At 36.4% G+C, this 18,765-nt stretch overlaps 1 protein-coding gene across 2 annotated transcripts in view; it reads right to left on the reverse strand.

Moving 5' to 3' along the window:
- Positions 1-1,264: 1,264 nt before the first annotated feature.
- Positions 1,265-18,765, reverse strand: part of SERPINI2 (serpin family I member 2) — a 32,117-nt gene continuing 14,616 nt past the window's right edge. The window contains exons 6-9 of one of the 2 annotated variants that reach the window (XM_030822785.1): positions 12,513-12,610; positions 8,917-9,003; positions 6,021-6,110; positions 1,265-1,515 (exon numbers count right to left, since the gene is read on the reverse strand). In XM_030822785.1, coding sequence (XP_030678645.1) covers positions 1,439-1,515; positions 6,021-6,110; positions 8,917-9,003; positions 12,513-12,610 — 352 coding nt within the window. In that variant the 3' untranslated portion in view covers positions 1,265-1,438. The remainder of the gene's footprint in view (positions 1,516-6,020; positions 6,111-8,916; positions 9,004-12,512; positions 12,611-18,765) is intronic. The other variant, XM_030822784.1, reaches the window with a different exon arrangement.

Here is an 18,765-nt window from a genome sequence, read left to right on the forward strand (position 1 = left end):
GATCCTCATGCCTTATCCTCTCAAGTAGCTGGGACCACAGGCATGTGCCACCACAGCTGGCTATTATTTTTAATTTTTTTTAGACAGGATCTCACTATGTTGCCCACGCTGGTCTTGAACCCCTGGCCTCAAGCGATCCTCCCACCTAAGCCTCTCAAAGTGCTGAGATTACAGATATGAGCCACCACACCTGGCTATCCTGTCTTTTATTACAAGGGATACTAGCTCAAAGCTATGAGAAGTAGAGAGAAAATTACTTTTTCCTTCCCTGCAAAGGGAATATAACTCAGTAATTAAGGTCACAGACTTCTAGCTTGAGTAGTTCTGAGTTCAAATCTACCCACCATATTTATCAGTTATGTGTCTTTGACTAATTTTATAACATTTTTGAATCTCAGTTTCTTTATCAGGAAGTTAGGTAATGCTGTTTCATAAAAATTTTAGTACATTTAACATAAAGTAAAAAGTGCTTACTTCAGTGAGCCCAACACAAAATTAGGGCTCAATGAGGTGTAGCCACTATCATTAAGCTCTCTGCCAAAATTGCCAAGACAAAAAAACAAAAAGGAATTTTACATCATTAGCTTGAAAGTGGAAAAACTGTGAAACATGCTATATGAAGTAATATTGGAATGTAGTTTTAGCTTTTGATATTTAGATGTGATGTTTCGGAGTATTCAAGGGAAGGGATCTGCATTTAATCTTTATAGTGCACAATCTTAACTCTAACACTTCCTTGGCTCAGTATTGTAACATTGTGGAAGTTCAGCTTCCTGAGTCACACTAATTATGCTGCCACTTTCACCTATAAAAAGAGGAATGCTTTACAAAAGTGCTCAGCATTTCTATGTTGTGTACATTTTAAAACCATAAATCAGTAGAAAAAAAACCTGGTATGTTTCAAAAGGTACTGAAACAACATAAATATTAAATGTAACATGTCAAATAACAAGTGAAGATTAATGAAATACCCAAAGCTCCTCTACTGCAAGGAATACTGGATCTCCGTGTCTTAAGTGACACCCCAAAGAGGCATGTACCATGGCCACGGTCTCTTGACCTTACTTCCCCATGGCTAGATAATGGTGCTATGCCTGAGTCTAATAGTCCAGTATTTTAGGGAATAATAAATTTGATATCTAAGACAAGAATTTGATATTTAAGATATTATAGACAGGATTATTCTAACATATGAATGGTAATATTTTCCGTACGCTTAAGGTTTTAGATGCATATAGATTTTCTAAAACATACAGAAGGAACAGAAACAAATGCATACCTAATTTTACTTATTCATCAAGACAGATATCTATTACTACAGGCACAGTTTAAAACAGAAAAGACATAAGATATAGAGCAAATATTGTCAAGATGATGATATTTTGCCAATCAACTATTTTTGAGAAATTATCGTTTATTCTGAGGCTGTGCTTTTCATTCACAGTGAATCTAAATCTCTTCCTTTAATCTCCTGGGTGTCAGGATTTGTCACTCTTCCCATAAACAAAATTGATTCTAGGGAAAAAAACAAATATACTTTAGGAATTTCAGGAGAAAACAACTGACAATAGTTAGTTTTCCTTAATACTTAACATGTCATTTGGTCTTTTTTCTCTGTAAGATAAATAGGCAGTGTCTAATAGCAAAGCCTTCTCCTTTGTCTCAAATTCATAATTATATCATTATTAATCATTTTCTGGTAATTCATGAAGTAAATTAACACCCACTACAGCTTGTCATGGAAAAAGCATTAATCCTGTTTTTCACAGAGGGAAGCAAAAATAAAGTGACAGAGAGGTGTTCTTCTAAACATAGAGACCCAGTCCGGAGACCATAGCATAATAAAATGGTGATGAGCATGGTAGAGTTTTAAATTTAAGGCATTAGCAATCATCATTTTATGGATGTAATGTAAGCCTTCAGGGTTAAAAGTGCAACTTCCCAGTTCTCCTTTATCAGCTCTGAATCAAAGCTTACTTTACTGCCAAAGACAGTATTTTTATATCTCTAGTACTTTCAAATCCTCACCAAAGTGATACAGTATACAGCATAAATGCAAATACCTGTTTTTAGCCATTCTGTGTTTGCAAGTATAAAGGAACTAAGAACTAAAGGACAAAACAGAAAGAATGATGTGCCAAAATCTATTCACCTTTCTTTCCAGCTGGGTTAAGAGAAGTGGCCTAAATCAATCAATGTCAAATGTTGCCTTAAGTTCCTTACGCTCGGATGTAATAAAGGTTTATTTCAAAGGTGATAAATTTTGCATAATTTTAAAGCTAATAAAATGATATTTAAATGTATTTGAAATAATAGTGGGACGGCCCTTTTTTATTAACTCTACTATTCAGTCCAAAGACACACTCTTTGAAGAACAAATAACATGGAAATAGACATAAACTCCGGCACATTTTTATTTTTTTTGTTTGTTTTGTTTTGTTTTTTGAGACGGAGTCTCACTCTGTCACCCAGGCTGGAGTGCAGTGGCGGGATCTCCGCTCATCGCAAGCTCCGCGTCCCGGGTTCACGCCATTCTCCTGCCTCAGCCTCCCTAGTAGCTGGGACTACAGGCGCCCACCACCACGCCCAGCTAATTTTTTGTATTTTTAGTAGAGACAGGGTTTCACCATGTTAGCCAGGATGGTCTCGATCTCCTGACCTCGTGATCCGCCCACCTCAGCCTCCCAAAGTACTGGGATTACAGGCGTGAGCCACCATGCCCGGCCCAGATTTTACTTTTTATTATGAATAATTATAGTCAACAATGTTTTGTTTCAAAATATTAAAATAATTCTGGAAAAAAACCAAATACCCCAATATTTCAGATAGATAAAGATACATAAATACATTTCTCAGAATAGATATTACATTTAGTCAGAATAGGAATAAGCAGCAACTCCTACATCTTCATAATACTAATGCCATAATGCTATGGCATTAAAATGCTCATCAGAATAATTTGTCTGGAAAAATTTTAAAGTAACTTCTATAAACACTAACTTATAATTGAAGACAATATCTTAAAATTTTAAATACCTAGAAGTGTAGAATGTTACATAAAACCCATTAGTCCCAGCCTTTTCAATCTGTCTTTTTCTCCAGGAAGAATCACATTTTGAATTGAGTCTTCATGCCATCATCAATCTACTCACTACTAAATTGGGCAGATTAATAAAATCTCCCTTGACATAATAGTGAAGAATTTAGAGGCAGACTGAAGCAAAAATTATTATTTTTTATCTTCATCTTTCCTTCCTAAATAGGTACTCCCATATTTAATCAATATATTTATACAACATCTTCATCAGATGGAAGCAACTTTTACCTCCTAATATTACAATACAATAGCATTACCAAGCTCATTGTTTGTTAGGCAAGAAAAAAATTCTTAATGGATATTCTGCAATCTGCTTCTCCCCTCAACACACGACCCAAAAGAGTTCTAAACGCAGTAACTTTCATTATGTCTGGAGTCCTGTCAATTTCAAAATCATAATTCACTATTTTTTCAGGAATGGTACCTTTCATGAGTATCTTTCACAATTTTCTTCTCAAAGCCTATAAAGTTGGCCTACATCCCCAACCTTAAAAAGGTGCTTTATTGTCCTAGAAGTTTAGCTTAGTAAGGGCTTTAGAGGAACATACTGCAATATAAAATTCATCTGATAGGAAAATCCAAATAATGGATAGATTTTGCACAAAAGGACTGTTTGGATCAAAGAAAATTTCCAGGCTATGTAAAAATTGATTGTACTAAACCTAAAATCATTCATCCTTATACTTCAGAAATCAACAGAGGCCGGGCGTGGTGGCTCAAGCCTGTAATCTCAGCACTTTGGGAGGCTGAGGTGGGCGGATCACGAGGTCAGGAGATCGAGACCATCCTGGCTAACATAGTGAAACCCCATCTCTACTAAAAATACAAAAAAATTAGCTGGGAGTGGTGGCAGGCGCCTGTAGTCCCAGCTACTCGGGAGGCTGAGGCAGGAGAATGGCGTGAACCCGGGAGGTGGAGCTTGCAGTGAGCCGAAATCGCGCCACTCCAGACTGGGGAACAGAGCAAGACTCCGTCTCAAAAAAAAAAAAGAAATCATCAACAGAATACACTTTATGTATACTATGAAGCCATTTAATAGTTCACTATAGTGATGCTAAATCACTATCTTCATTAATCTCAATGATTTCTTGAGTTCATTTGTGAGAGAAAAATTGATAAATCACTAAATATGTATTGTCTTAAGATAACAGCCCTTTCTACATTTTATACGACAACAATGGACAGTCCCTGATAAATGAGTGGCCATTTATTTTAAACAATACTTTAAAGGAGTAACCCTAGTTTAGAAAGTATCATTACAATAAAGAACATAAAACAGTTCAAACTGTCATTAAGATCTGCTAGTTAAGCATTATCACAAATAAACAGATAAGTGGGTTATTTTGGGTTTTGAATTTTTGCTGCTGTTTTACTGATAGCTGTTACTTGGCCTTTGCACATAACAAGTCATCAACCTGGAAAATAGAGTAAAACATAATTATTCTAAATGCCATTATTTACTTGTGCGTTGATGCCCAATGCAGCTTTTTTTCTTTCTGTCTCCACACTACATAATTATATATTAATTGTAAAAAATTAGAATTATCTAAAGATTAGACAAACATATAGATCAAATGACATACGTAGAATACATTTGAACACTGACACATCCATTACTAGAATTGAAGTTGTGTTAATGCAATCTCATCAATTCTAAAACTGTTTCATTGTCTTTAAGATATGACTTTCAAAAGGGTCACTCAGCATTAGTTTCATGGAGCCAAAAAAAAGAGTGATGTATCCCTTACTGGGCCAATAACATCAGTATCGCTAGTGAATCTAATAGATTCAGATTCTGCGATTAACTATGTTTCTTCTCCCTGTAAATGACTTTAAACTTTTTCACTTGCCTTTCTTCTCTTATTCACTCACTCATTCATATTTCTTAATTTATTCATAATGAATCCTTAGTATGTGCCAGTCACAGTGTTACAGGCTTCAAAAATTCTTTTATTTAACTCTATGAGATGAGTACTACTATTATGTTCAAATAAGATATAGGGAAAATGTGGCTTAGAAAGGACAAGCAACTTGTTTCACAACTGTTAGTGAATTCAGCTGGAACTTGAGCCCAACCCAATTTCACACCCTCTGTCTATATGGAAACTGATATTACGTGCAAGACATTTTGCCAAATATTGGCCTGAATACAGAGATGGGTAAAATATAATTTCTACTACCCTGTGGTTTGTAACTCTTGCATGAGCATTATGACTGCTGAAGGATCCTAAACATAAACTTGACAATTTTCCCACTGTGTTCACATTTCTGGCTTCTCTTATTCACAGGAGAAAGTGCTGAAGCATCCATCCAGACAATCTGAATTTCCCTGTGTTGACACTGTGCCCAGTGCCAATCCAATCCACTACTTCTACACTCCCTTTACCTAACTGCATCATCTTTCACCAGTTGCCCAAGTTGGAGATTTGAAATTACCTTTGACTCCTTCCTATCCCTTAGAACCTACATTAGTCACTTACTGTTTTGGTATCCACCTCTGAATTCTTTCACAACTCCACACCTCTCAATTTCCATCCCCAATGTGGCATCATACACAGACAGTTGACCTTTATTCCCACTCTGACACTTTCTAGTTATGTAACCTGAGACAAACTATACAATCTTTCTCTGAGCTTTTGTTCTTTACTAGTCAAATATCTAATCTTTTGGAGTGGTTTTAGCTTTAGTGATGGTTATATGAAATGGCTACTACATATAGTAGACATGATGGCAGCTATTATTACCACTGCCCTATTTTAGGCCTCTGTCATCTCTTAAAATACAATACCTGGTATATAAAATGCACTTAACAAATATCCATTCAAAGAACAAATGACTTCAGATATGTACATTGCAATTAGAAGCTGGAACTAGTTCTGCTTAACATAATCAGTTCCCCCAAATAATTCTCAGAAAAAGGTACCTGTTGGGTTATGCTTCATAATAAACAGAAATGGATGATTTGCTATAAACTGGCTTTGAGCCAGACTCATGATCACAGGGATATGTATGCCTATAAAATAGAGACAACAGTTATTTAGATACTTGCATTAAAAGATCAGTAAAGAAAGTATATTCATAATACATTCTGTAGATAGGAAAAGTCATTTTGTGTAAGGAGTTAACATGTGGAAAAATAACTATTTTCTAAATACAGAGGAATTTGCAATAAATTTAAAAACCAAAGTACTGAAGAATAAATATTAGGTCACTCACAGAATAATTCTAACTTTATATTTATGCTCAATGAAGAAGCAAGCCAGATACCAGATTCAATTTAGTGAAAGCAGTTGAAAAAATTTATCTTTTAAACAGTAATTTTCTGTTCACTTTTTATTTGCATTATATGATTTATTTCTACAATGTTTGTAATTCCTAATTCCTATTTAGGTATGTTTGCACTTCGGTTTTATACTTCGGGTTTGTGGTAATCACATCTGAGCTCAAATTAATTTTTTTTTAACTTACTCTTTCAAAATTATTCTGTGAGCTCAGAGCTTTTAGGATTTGTGCAGTGAATGTGTGTGAGATTTTTATTATGAGATTTGAAGCAGAAATTTGCTGCCTTAAAAATTACTTTCTATGATAATTTATATTATGTTGCTCCATTACAGTATTTGTCAATATTTAGAATGGGAAAATATAAAAAGTTAGATATTTTTCCTATCTAGATTCAATGTTTTATGCTTAATTCAGATACTGTATTTACCAATAATATAATTATTTTGTACTGTTATTTTCAGACCCCAGGAAAAATAAAATCACTATGTATCATTAGAATTACAAAACAGTCAAATATAATCTTAGTATGATAACATGATTGGCACTCTCCTATCCAGAATATCAAGGGTATGCTACCTAAATAACCAGTGAATATAGGCTTATGTCTGAATTATTAAGATAAATCCAAAAGCAAGGTCAGTTTTACTCCCATTTCCATTTACAGTGAATACTTGGACTTTTTTGCTTTTGAGCAGTACCTGAGTGGATTTCTGAAAGTCAAAATACTATTCTGAGGAGTTTTACTGTTGATTCATCTGCCTTCTCTTAATGATTGTTACAGAATCCTAGAAAATTTTAGACTTAAAATGAGAGACAGTGGGCAATAACAAAGAGCTCTGAACTTAAAGTCAGGGAACATGAACTGTGTTCAAATTCTGCTGTCAATAATATGGCCTCAGGTAAGCCACTTTACATTGCTGGGCCTGTTTCTTCACCTATATAATGAGATCAAACAATAATCTATAAGGACTCTCTCAGTACTGTTTGAAAGCAGCTGGAAAATTTGTCTACATGATCCAGCCATTTCATCCAAATATAACCTTTTGACTTCTTCAAAGATTAATATAGCTCATCCCCTACAATCCAAGTTCCTTGAGCACAGCAATGCAAAATCCTTCAGGAGATGACAAAATTGTAATGGAGTCCAGTGTGTTTCATCCAGGTGTCAAAATCCATTGGCCCAATGCAGCATTGCAAATTATTCAAGAAATTAATAAATATCAATTTTTATATATTTATCAGTAAGACATTTTAATGATAGCTTTTAAATGTTGATTAAAATCCAAACAGTATGAGGAATTAAAATAGACTTACGAGGATTTCATTAAAGTTGCTTGTCCATTTATAATTGATTTTAGGGCTTTTTTCTAATTATTTTTCAAGCATTATTTATATGCAGCACAGATGCTATTTAAAATGTCATTTGTTCAAGGAAATATGGCCTAGAAGAGTGGTTCTCAAACTAGAATGTACATACAAATTTCCTAGTGATCTTGCAAAATACAGATTCTGATTCAGTCGGTCTAGGGTTTGGATCTGAGATTTTGCATTTCTAACAAGTTCCCAAGTGGTGCTGTCGTTGGTCTATGCACTACATTTGTAATAAAAAAGGCAAGCTGCAAACCACTATGGAGCACTAGTTCTTCGATGCACGTTGGTATCGCTTAGGAAAACCTAAGAAAATTCTGGAGTCTGGATTTCACTTCCAGAAATACTGATTTAATTATTTTGGGGTGTGGACTGGGCATAGGAGTTTTGTTTTGTTTTGTTTGAGACGGAGTCTCGCTCTGTCGCCCAGGCTGGAGTGCAGTGTGGCGCAATCTCGGCTCACTGCAAGCTCCGCCTCCCGGGTTCACACCATTCTCCTGCCTCAGCCTCTCCGAATAGCTGGGACTACAGGCGCCCGCCACCACGCCCAGCTAATTTTTTGTATTTTTAGTAGAGACGGGGTTTCACCGTGGTCTCGATCTCCTGACCTCGTGATCCGCCCTCCTCGGCCTCCCAAAGTGCTAGGATTACAGGCGTGAGCCACTGCGCCCGGCTGACTGGGCACAGGAGATTTTAAAGCTTCCCAGGTGATTTTTACGTGCAGGTTAAGTTTGAGAGCCACTGCCACAGAGATAATAACAAGAATCAAATTAGCAAAGTGGGGACTAACTTGGTGTAGTGAAAGAATGAAATAAAATACAATTATGTAAGGGTGAGCATTCCTAAAAAATAATGATTTTATATTTGAGCCCTAAAGTTTTCTCCACAAGTCCGATCTGCTAATTCGCAGGTAATCCAATTCACAAGTGAGCAAGTATCAGTAGATAGGCCTGAACTCCTAATCAAACCCATTCCCTTCCTTTTTGTATCATGCTGTGACTGAAGAGAAATATGAAGAGCGTATGCAAACATTTCCTTTTTTTCCTCCTGAAGCGTATTAGACAGCAGAAGAGAAAAAGAAGATTACAATACTTCAAAAGGGTCAGCACCGTAATGTTCATCCTCTCCCCATCTTTCCTTCTAGCTTGGCCAGAAATCATTCACCCTACCAGTTGATGTTGCAGCTTCACTGCCATCTTCATTTATCTCAAAGAAAACTTTTTGCATGACTTGGGAAACATACACTTCAGATGAATCTGGTTAAAAAAAAATACATAAAAGTGTATTTAAGAGTTAAAATCAAAAGCCATTACCTATTAGATCCCATATTAATTACTTTATTTTTTTTTTTTTTGAGATGGAGTCTTCTCTGTCCCCCAGGCTGACGATCTCAGCTCACTGCAACCTCTGCCTCCCAGATTCAAAAGATTCTACCATCTCAGCCTCCCAAGTAGTTGGGATTATAGGCTCCTGCCATCACACCTGGCTAATTTTTGTATTTTTAGTAGAGATGGGGTTTTGGCATGTTGGCCAGGCTGGTCCCGAACTCCTGACCTCAGGTGATCCACCCGCCTTGGCCTCCCAAAGTTCTGGGATTACAGGTGTGAGCCACCATGCCCAGCATCATTACATTTTCAAATGATCAAAGACAAGGAAACAAATAAATGAACTTTTTCCTATTTAGTCAATTTGCTACAGATAAAGGTGATTTAGGTTTAGCTCTTCCAGAGATGACATATATACAGAGATAGAGAGATCAAGTTTTTCTGCGATATAAAAGGTAAATGATGTAAGCCTCAAATCAGGTATCCAACTAAGTGAACTATTTGAAGGGACAGAGAGCGTTTCCTCCTTTAGCCATTGTCTATAGACAGAATGAAAGAGGCTTTCCAGATTTGAATTAATCCCACCCTATATATTTAACCTCAAAGCCAAAGTGCCTTTTATATTGTGTATTTAGTTTTGATCTTAGTTTAAAATAAAATGTACTTGCCTTCAAATCTGGGGAAGCTATGAAATTCTAAGGAACTTCTGTGTCACCTGTTACAAAATCACTTCAGAGACACACTTTAAAACCTGTTAAAATTTTCAGCATAAGATCGTGTCTTACAACGTTTTGTTCTGGTGTGGATACAAGCTGAGAGTGAATGCACCTTTTTCTCCCCTTGGTGGAACTGATGTATATGTGAAGTGTTTCTGGTAGAGTGACTTGCAAGTATAGTCTCCTCAAGAAGGAAGAAGTGAAACCGGGAGCCCAGAAGCCATGTCAAGCTGGTCTTGCAAGACAAGATAGATCTGACAACGTTCCTCAGAAGACAAAGGAAGCATGCTCTAGAAAACTGCCTGGCTCATAATTGGCTTGCAATAAATATTTGTAATATATAAGTCAATAATAAATAAGTCAATGCATCTGAGTATGCCTAGTGATAGAAACCTGTAAAGTGGAGAGAGATGGGCATCCACACTATTAGTGTGAATTAACTGAAATGCAAGAGAATGTTCTCTCAAGGTCTGGCAAATAAGCACCTTCTTCTCCCAGGATTGCCTGGAATAAGACAAATAAACACAGAGGGAATGACCTAGTGGCCCACGCCAAGAGGAAAGACCAAAAAGCAGGTTAGGAAGGAGTGAAGAATTTCACCCAGTTTAGCAATGGCACCAGCCCAAATGACTCCCTGGCTATTAGACTAAACCACTTAGTCTCCTTAGTTCCATCTCACTGCAGACAAAACCCAGTCTTAGGAAAAGAACAGGCCCTGAAATGTGATAGGTTAGAAGTAAGAACGTGGACTTTACAAACTCATTCACTATGCCTTCATAATCATTATTTCTCTTAATTTTTAAATGAAAATTCTAAGTACCTTGTTATTAAATTAAGAGAACAAGAAAACAGTACATTTGCTAGATGTGCAAGTAATATTAATGTGATACTTTTCCCACTTGCTGTTTTATATTTAATTATGCGCCAAATGTTAAACTAGATGATTTACATACATTCTTTTATTTATTTCCCCAGTCACTATATTATCTCACTTAACAGATTAGAATGCTTACACTCACAAAGGTTAAATATTTTACTACAGGTTACACAAGGAGTAGTAACTGAGTGAGAAGTCAAATATTTTTCTAACAGTTTCCAAAGTAACTCTATAAAAACATTTCATTCAAAACTTGTGAACTATATAAATATAAGGTAGTGTCCCTTTCACACAGATGTCCCATAAGACTAGTGTTGGGCTGCTTCATAGTAGCCTTTAGTGAATGTTTATTGTACAAATGATAAGTAGAGATAGCAGAGAATTTACTGTGCTCCTAGCTGCCAGCAGGGGTATCAGCATTGGCTATGACTATTCTATTCTAGACAATAAGACAGAACCAAAATGGTTAAAACAGCTCAAATAGGTAACTCAAGAGGGAAAGAACAGAAAATGCTGGACATTTATTCTTATCTGCACTGGGTTATTTTCCTGAATAAAGTCCTTTATGAAACATTTTGGAAGTATTTTCTTTAAAAATCTGCCTGTAACAGGAGATTTTTTAGAAGTCACAAATTACTGGGAATTTGCAGAGCAAGTGGCTGTTTGAAGTGTCTGAGGCATATTGAGTGATCTCTCTATGGCCAGAAAGAAGTTTAAGAAAAGGAAGTGCATGAAAAATAGTTTGGATTATTGAAGGTTGAAGAGGTGGTTGTGTCTCAGGGCACACTTACAGAGCATCCTGTTGCAGTATTTAATGTTGACTATCTCACACCTAGTGCTGACAAAATTGTCAGAAAAGTCAGATCTATCTGTCAGTGTGAGAACGAGTAGCTACCTCATGTGTGAAGGTGATAATGAACATTTTGATATTTGTGACCTCATTCACCTCCTCCATCAGGAAAGTTTTTCATTCTGTTCATTTGCCCACATAACTGATGGGTGATGACTAAATTAACAACACATTTCCAAAGCCCAGATAGCTATATAGAAATAAATACATAAAACAATTCTGCACTATTTCATGTTATGATTTACAACCCCATTAGACAGACAAGCTTAGGCCCCTTTTTATAGAACAGAAGACTGAATTTAAAAGAGGGTAAGTAACTTGGGACAAATTGGCTCTCTTCATCCATTTTTTTTAGCTAGTTATTTTTGAACTAGTGAGCACCACTGAGACTCGAAGAATTCAAAGACTATCTTGGCTTCGTTGTACAGGTGAATGTGTTAATCATGCAGGATTCCCCCGGTGCGAGTTAGCATAACAGCTCCATCTTCTCAGATATGTTGTCAGCCCAAAAGACTCTGTTGCTAAATCTGCAAGCTGTAGCGTTACAATTTCTTGATTGTGTTCATCATCCAGCAGCTTATGGATGACTATTTCATGTGTTCTCATATTAGTGAATTAACATTTGCAAATTGGTTTATAAGAGTTGTATTAGCTCTGCTTAGATGAGAGACTCAAAGTTGTAATTCCCATTATTCAGATGAGGAGATCCAAACAGGGCAGAAATAAAAACCCATATAATACTTTGACTTATGTAGTTTTATTAGAAGTATAGCCAGAGTGCTTATCTAACATTCTAAAATGCTTTTTGACTTTCATTAAGAAAAACTACTTAAACATAAAGTGCTTGTTTACAGACAGCTCAACATGACTATGACATTTATTCACTGTGCGTATATTTATCAGAGCTGAATACTCTTTCAGTTTTAAGCTCAGCTAGTTAATGTAGTCCTAACAAAACAAATTAACATGATAATATAAGAATTATTTATCATATTACCTGTTATTCCAGAAAGGTCGCAGCCACCACTAAATATCTCGGTTATGTTCAAAGAATACAAAACATCTTTGAAGTCTACTTTTTGTTCTACTTTAAATCTGTTATTTAAAAAGAAAAAGAAAAGTCTTGAAACACTGCACATTTTTGCTATCAATTTTTTAATGGATGACTTGGAGGATAATGTATTGTAAAATCTTTTGTTTTTATTATCTCAATTACATTTTCTCACATTTCACACCATTTTCCCTAGCTCCAACAATCAGCTCTGGGTTGCCAATAACTTGCTTCCCAGATAAATGGTTGGAGGAAAGAGGGAACAGAAATTGCATTTTTTTTTTGAAGTAACAATTACCCAACAAAACCAGGTGAGAATTCTATCTAAGGTCTCCATTGCTTGGCTCCTTTCTAACAAGTCTAAAATTTCCCTCTTATGTATTCAAGATTTTTACACCATCAAAGATGGTTCCTGGCAGATGCCCATGACATGATGAGCAGGGAACAGGAGTCCACAGTCCTTGAAAAAGACTGTTAGCTATTAAGGAACAGAGAAATATTTATAACCCATCATTCATCTCGCCCATTGTCACAGTCAATGAGATGTTCTTCAGTTTATAGACAGGCCTAATATCTTATGAATAGGTCCTATAAAAGGATAAAGGAAGGGGAACCAGATTTCTTTCAAAGGAGATAAAAGACAAAAATTACAGGAGAGGTGGAAAAGAAAAAAAAAAAGGAGCTAGCCAGTGCTTCCAACACCGAGCCATAAGTTAGGAGACTAGTGTCTGGCTCACCTGTCTGTGCCTTAATTTGCCTCACCTGTGAAAAGGGAACTTAACCAGATAATCCCAAAAGATTTTCTCAGCCACTGAACTTCTATGATTCCAAGTCAAAAGCAATCACTGAACCTCACTTTGCCATTTAAATAAAAGAGGAGGTGGGGGGAAGCTAGTACTTATTGACTTCATAGATGCTGAAGGCATTAATTTGCATTTTAAATACAGATCAGAAACTTGGTTTATGAAAGAAAAGACACATGTAATAATCTTAAACAAGGAGCTATATATATTTCCTACATCAGCAAAATTCCAGGCAATTCCCACTGAGGAGCTTTGTCTATGCCCTCTGGGCATTGACCCCGGTGCTCCCCAGTTAGAATGCATACACTAGTGCTCAAGGATCCTTGTTCATTCAGCAGGTAGGCCCACATCTGGAGCTAGAAATTAGGTGGGGCAATCAGTCTAATTAGATCACTGTTTTAATTGGCAAATACTGAATGAGCTTCTTAATTATAATTCTCCAAAGCAATGAACATGCTGTGGCAGAACTCTACCGGGACTAAATTATTTCTTGGTAAAATAACATGTTTTTTTTGGAAGATGGTAACTCATTCAGAACCCTATCTACCTGGGAATGGACACAACATGCACATTAAAATCAGCTGATAAAGAAAATAGCTCATTCTATGCCAACTGCTTTCACCTTCTTCCTTGTAACTTCCTACTAAGAAAGATAATATGCAGCATGATGGTTTGGGAGGTTGGCTTTTTTCCTGTTTTTATTACCACAGCCTTTAAACTGAATGGAGTATGGGCTTTTAAAGGGTGGAGAATATATGTTCTAATCTACCTATAAATGAGCTATAATAGTCCAATAATTTTAGGATAATGACAAGAATACTGCAAGACTTATTACAACTTCTAATAATGCCTATTTATCACTGGAGAGTCATTTAAGTAACAGACCTGCTCATAATATAGTCCGATGAAACCTACCGCAATAGAAACACATTCAGCCATCTCATGAAAGTATAATCTACAGCCAATTCCTAATTATCCAGAATTATTGGAGCCATGAATAGCCAGGTGTGAAGAAGCACTGCCATGTGTTAGGTACTTAATATAAATTATAGTTTTTAATCTTTACAAAAATCTAAGGAAGTCGGCATTATTATTTCCGTTAACGTATAAGAAAATAGAAGCCTGAGGAGGTTAATTTTCAGGCTCAAGGTTAAGGTAGGTTCCAGAGGTATGATTTAAACTCAGGTCTATTTGAAGTCAAAGCTAATGTGCTAACTGCCACTACCTTCTAATCAAAATGTAATTCAACACCACCATATTGGTCAATATATATAATGTCCCTCTTCCAAAGTTTATGAGTCTTCATATTTCTCCCAGTTGTGGTTCATTTTCCCTTTTCCTTAATCCTCCTCTAAAATTGTCAAAAGAACAGCAGGCAAAGGTAAAAGAATGAGCAGCAAAATGCTAGATAAACAATTAGCAACTAAATCATGAATGGCATTTTTAGCATATACAAATAATATCTATTTGTTTAAAAGAGAGTAATTCACTCCCAAATGTAACCACTGTGCTGAAACAGATCTCACATAGGGAAAAGCTGCAGAAAAATGAAAAACAATCCCAATTTTTGTTTTAAGAATGACCTACTTCTGGCCTCCATTCTCCCTGTTGGGGAATGGTATTGGCCCTTCCTTTCCCCTTATCCCCAGAGTTCTTGTTTAATGAAAAAAAGTCTTGGATCAATTTCCCTCTGGGTTTGTGTTATCATCTGAAATCCCAGCTTTGGTACAGTGGGCTTGAATCATTCTTGGTGTATTAGGCTATTCTCACACTGCTATAAAGAAATGTGAGTCTCAAAAAAAAAAAAAAAAAAAAAGAAAAAAAAGAAAAGAAAAGAAAAAAAGAAATATCTGAGACTGGGTAATTTATAAAGAAAAGAAGTTTAATTGGCTCACAGTTCCAAAGGCTGTACAGGGAGCATGATGCTGGCATTTGTTGGTTACCGGGAAGGTATCAGGAAACTTACAATCATGGCCGAAGACAAAGAGGAATGCGCACATCTTACATGGCTGGAACAGGAGGAAGAGAAACAGGGGGCAGGGGCTATACACTTTTGAACAACCAAATCTCGTGAGAACTCTACCATGAGCACAGCACTGAAGGGGGAAATTTGCCCCATGATCCCATCACCTTCCACCAGGCCCCATCTCCAACACTGGGAATTGCAATTTGACATGAGATTTGGGCGGGGACATAAATCCAAACCATACCACTTGTACGGTTCATAGCTGGAACCAACCAAACCAAATCTTAGGGTTGCTCATGAGGAGAAAAATACAACACAGTCTTTGACAATGGTGGCCCTAGGTGGTTATGTGAGTACACGTAAATTCAGGTCACTTTCCAATCAATTACCTCTGTGTGTGTGTGTGTGTGTGTGTGTGTGTAAAACAATTAAAATAATCTATTAACCTCACAGGCTGAATTTAAAATACTTTCACATATGAAACATCTGGATAATGTTTAATGTATGCTTAGTATTCCCATTTTTATCCATGTCCAATAGGTCAAAGTAAATGAACATTTTGTAATCACTACTGCAGCTGGTCACAACATATCTATTCTCATATCCAGTCTCATTTTCCTTGCCTTCCTCCCACCCACACACAATTTACATTCACCCACTTATAGATCTAAGGCTGGCCAAGCCTAGAATTAATTTCTAGCCAGCAAAAAGATGATCCTTTATGTCCTGTGGTAAGTGTTACATCTTTTGAAAAGTCTCCTTGGTACGGCTACTCCAGATCTCCCATCCTACTGCTCACCCGATCACTGACTGCTTGTTCTGTTCTGTGCTCCCTCTCTTGCTTGCCCTACAGTCACCTGTTTTCAGACGTCTGGCTAACCTCTTCTAGTATTGGCTCAGCCATTAATTAGCTGTGTGACCACAGGCAAGGTATTTACCTGTCTCCATCTTGTCTATAACCTTAACATAAAACTAGATCTTTATCAAATTGATTAAGGAATTAAATGAGATATGATGGGGGACCACCTATTACAATGTTGGCATTATAATATATGGCCACTGTTAGAATTAAATAAGTAATAATACAAATAATATTTAGCTAATATTGAGCACTAAAAATTGTATACACATTATCTCATGGAATCCTCACAACACTAAGATGCAAGTATTATCATTACTGCATTTAACAGTACAAGAAAAATCTTAGAAAAGTAATTTGCTTAAAGTTATATAGCAAGAAAGTGGCAGGGCTCTGGGTCTTCAATATTATTTTCAGTAATCTGGTTTCAACAATTGACAAAAGATACTGTGAGGTGCCACATCAGTCAATATTTTTAAAGAATGATACCTCTCACAAAGACTATGGTAATTATTAAGATAATACTATACTTTTGAATAGAACTGTGGTGCTTAACAAGTTTAAAGGCCAAGACTTTCAAAAATTCAGTGAGAACTATAAAGCCTCTCCCAAGGAAAATAACATACATAACCTTACATGCATAAACTTGCAAATAATTTCAGGGCTTCAAAGACTCTTCGAAGTATATTCTAGACCTCTCTAGAAGTCCATGGTGCCCAGGTAAGGACTACTACCAAAGAGCAAGAATTCACAGCCCTCTCATTTTCTAGTAAGTTGAGCCTGGAACCCCCAAACACCCTATTTCTTCTTAACCCATACCTAGTTAGTCACACATTTCAATAACTTCACCAGTTCCTTACTATTCCCAGTGAGGCTGCTCCCTTTAAACACTCTACTTAATGTCCGAGTTGTTGCAGTGGTTTTTTAACTGATCTTTTAGGCTTTAGTCTTTCCCTCTTTAACAAATCCAGGATATTACCACTACTCAGTTTAAAGCAACAAATGCTCATTGAATAGCTACTATTTTTTATATATGTGCTTTCTGCTGCAGTCACAGAGAGGAAACATGCATAGCTCTTTACCTTAAGTAGCTTATGGGTCAGACGGGAAGACAAACAATTCATTGTAATATAACTGCTATGCAGAAATAAACACAAGGTACTAGGAGAACTTTCCCAATGCGGAGAAGGGAAGATGCTTGTATGATATTGCATGGAGAGATCAGAAAGGCTTTCTAAAACCCAAACTTAATTTTAAGGACAAATAGAAGTTATATAGAAAAATAGGGACCGCTGGCAGTGGTCTGGGGTAAATGAGAAAGAGGGAAATTTTTCAGACAAGTTATCCAGGGTTGAACAATTCTGACTACTACATATATCTTTCTAAAACACTGACTTAATCATTTCATTGTCTTACTTGGACATATTCAACAATTCTTCATTGCATATCGGATTTATTCCTCAACTCTTTTAAAACCCAACTCAAGTCCTTCTTTCATGAAGCCTTTATTTACAATTCGTTTCCTGTGCACTCTCCCTTTTTGTGAACCTTCTAATGCTTACTGATTATATCATTATTTAAGTACTTACTGTACCTTGCTGTGTAGTCTTAGTGAATTTCTTTTTTTTTGAGACGGAGTCTCACTCTGTCGCCCAGGCTGGAGTGCAGTGGCACGATCTGGGCTCACTGCAAGCTCTGCCTCCCAGGTTCACACCATTTTCCTGCCTCAGCCTCCCGAGTAGCTGGGACTATAGGCGCCCGCCACCATGCCCGGCTAATTTTTTGTATTTTTTTTTTTTTTTAGTAGAGACGGGGTTTCACCGTGTGAGCCAGGATGGTCTCAATCTCCTGACCTCGTGATCTACCCACCTTGGCCTCCCAAAGTGCTGGGACTACAGGCGTGAGACACTGCGCGCGGCTGTCTTAGTGAATTTCTTGCGCAAATCTTGTACTATTCCATTTTATCAATAGGTGGTAACCATCTTATCAATAAGGAACCTATTGCTTTACATCTGTCCCAGCCTCTTGCCCACAGTAGAATCCCAATCAATGTTTTTGAACAGGAAATACACTTTCTAATAAGTATCAAACTAATAAGGCTGTGACCCAGTAGAAATGAGCGCTAATCCTTCTCTGTCAATACTCATTGAATGGCAATCAATTTATCTTTTCAGTGCCTCAGTTTTCTTATCTGTGAAATGGGAGAATAAGTCAGATGATAAAATCACAACATTTGCTATTAAAATATAAATGCTAACACTTCACAAAGTTAAAAGTTACTTGTTTATTTACCTTATATGTATTAAATTATTATTTTTGCCCATACACACAATTTTTATACTATATTTTCAGAATATTTCTTCTACAGAGAAGAATCTGGCGTATAGCAATTACATTTTAGATTCTTCAACCAAAGGAAGTTTTATTACTAAAATATTTAAAGGATCTCATACTACATTTAGACAAAGTAATATGATTATTTTAGCTAACATTCAATTGCCGGATTATGCCCAAAATTATATATCTAGTATATTACAGACAATAAATAATGGAAAGCACTCGACTATTTTT

The sequence above is a fragment of the Nomascus leucogenys genome, chromosome 11, assembly GCF_006542625.1.
Source record: "Nomascus leucogenys isolate Asia chromosome 11, Asia_NLE_v1, whole genome shotgun sequence".
Classification (NCBI taxonomy): domain Eukaryota; kingdom Metazoa; phylum Chordata; class Mammalia; order Primates; family Hylobatidae; genus Nomascus; species Nomascus leucogenys.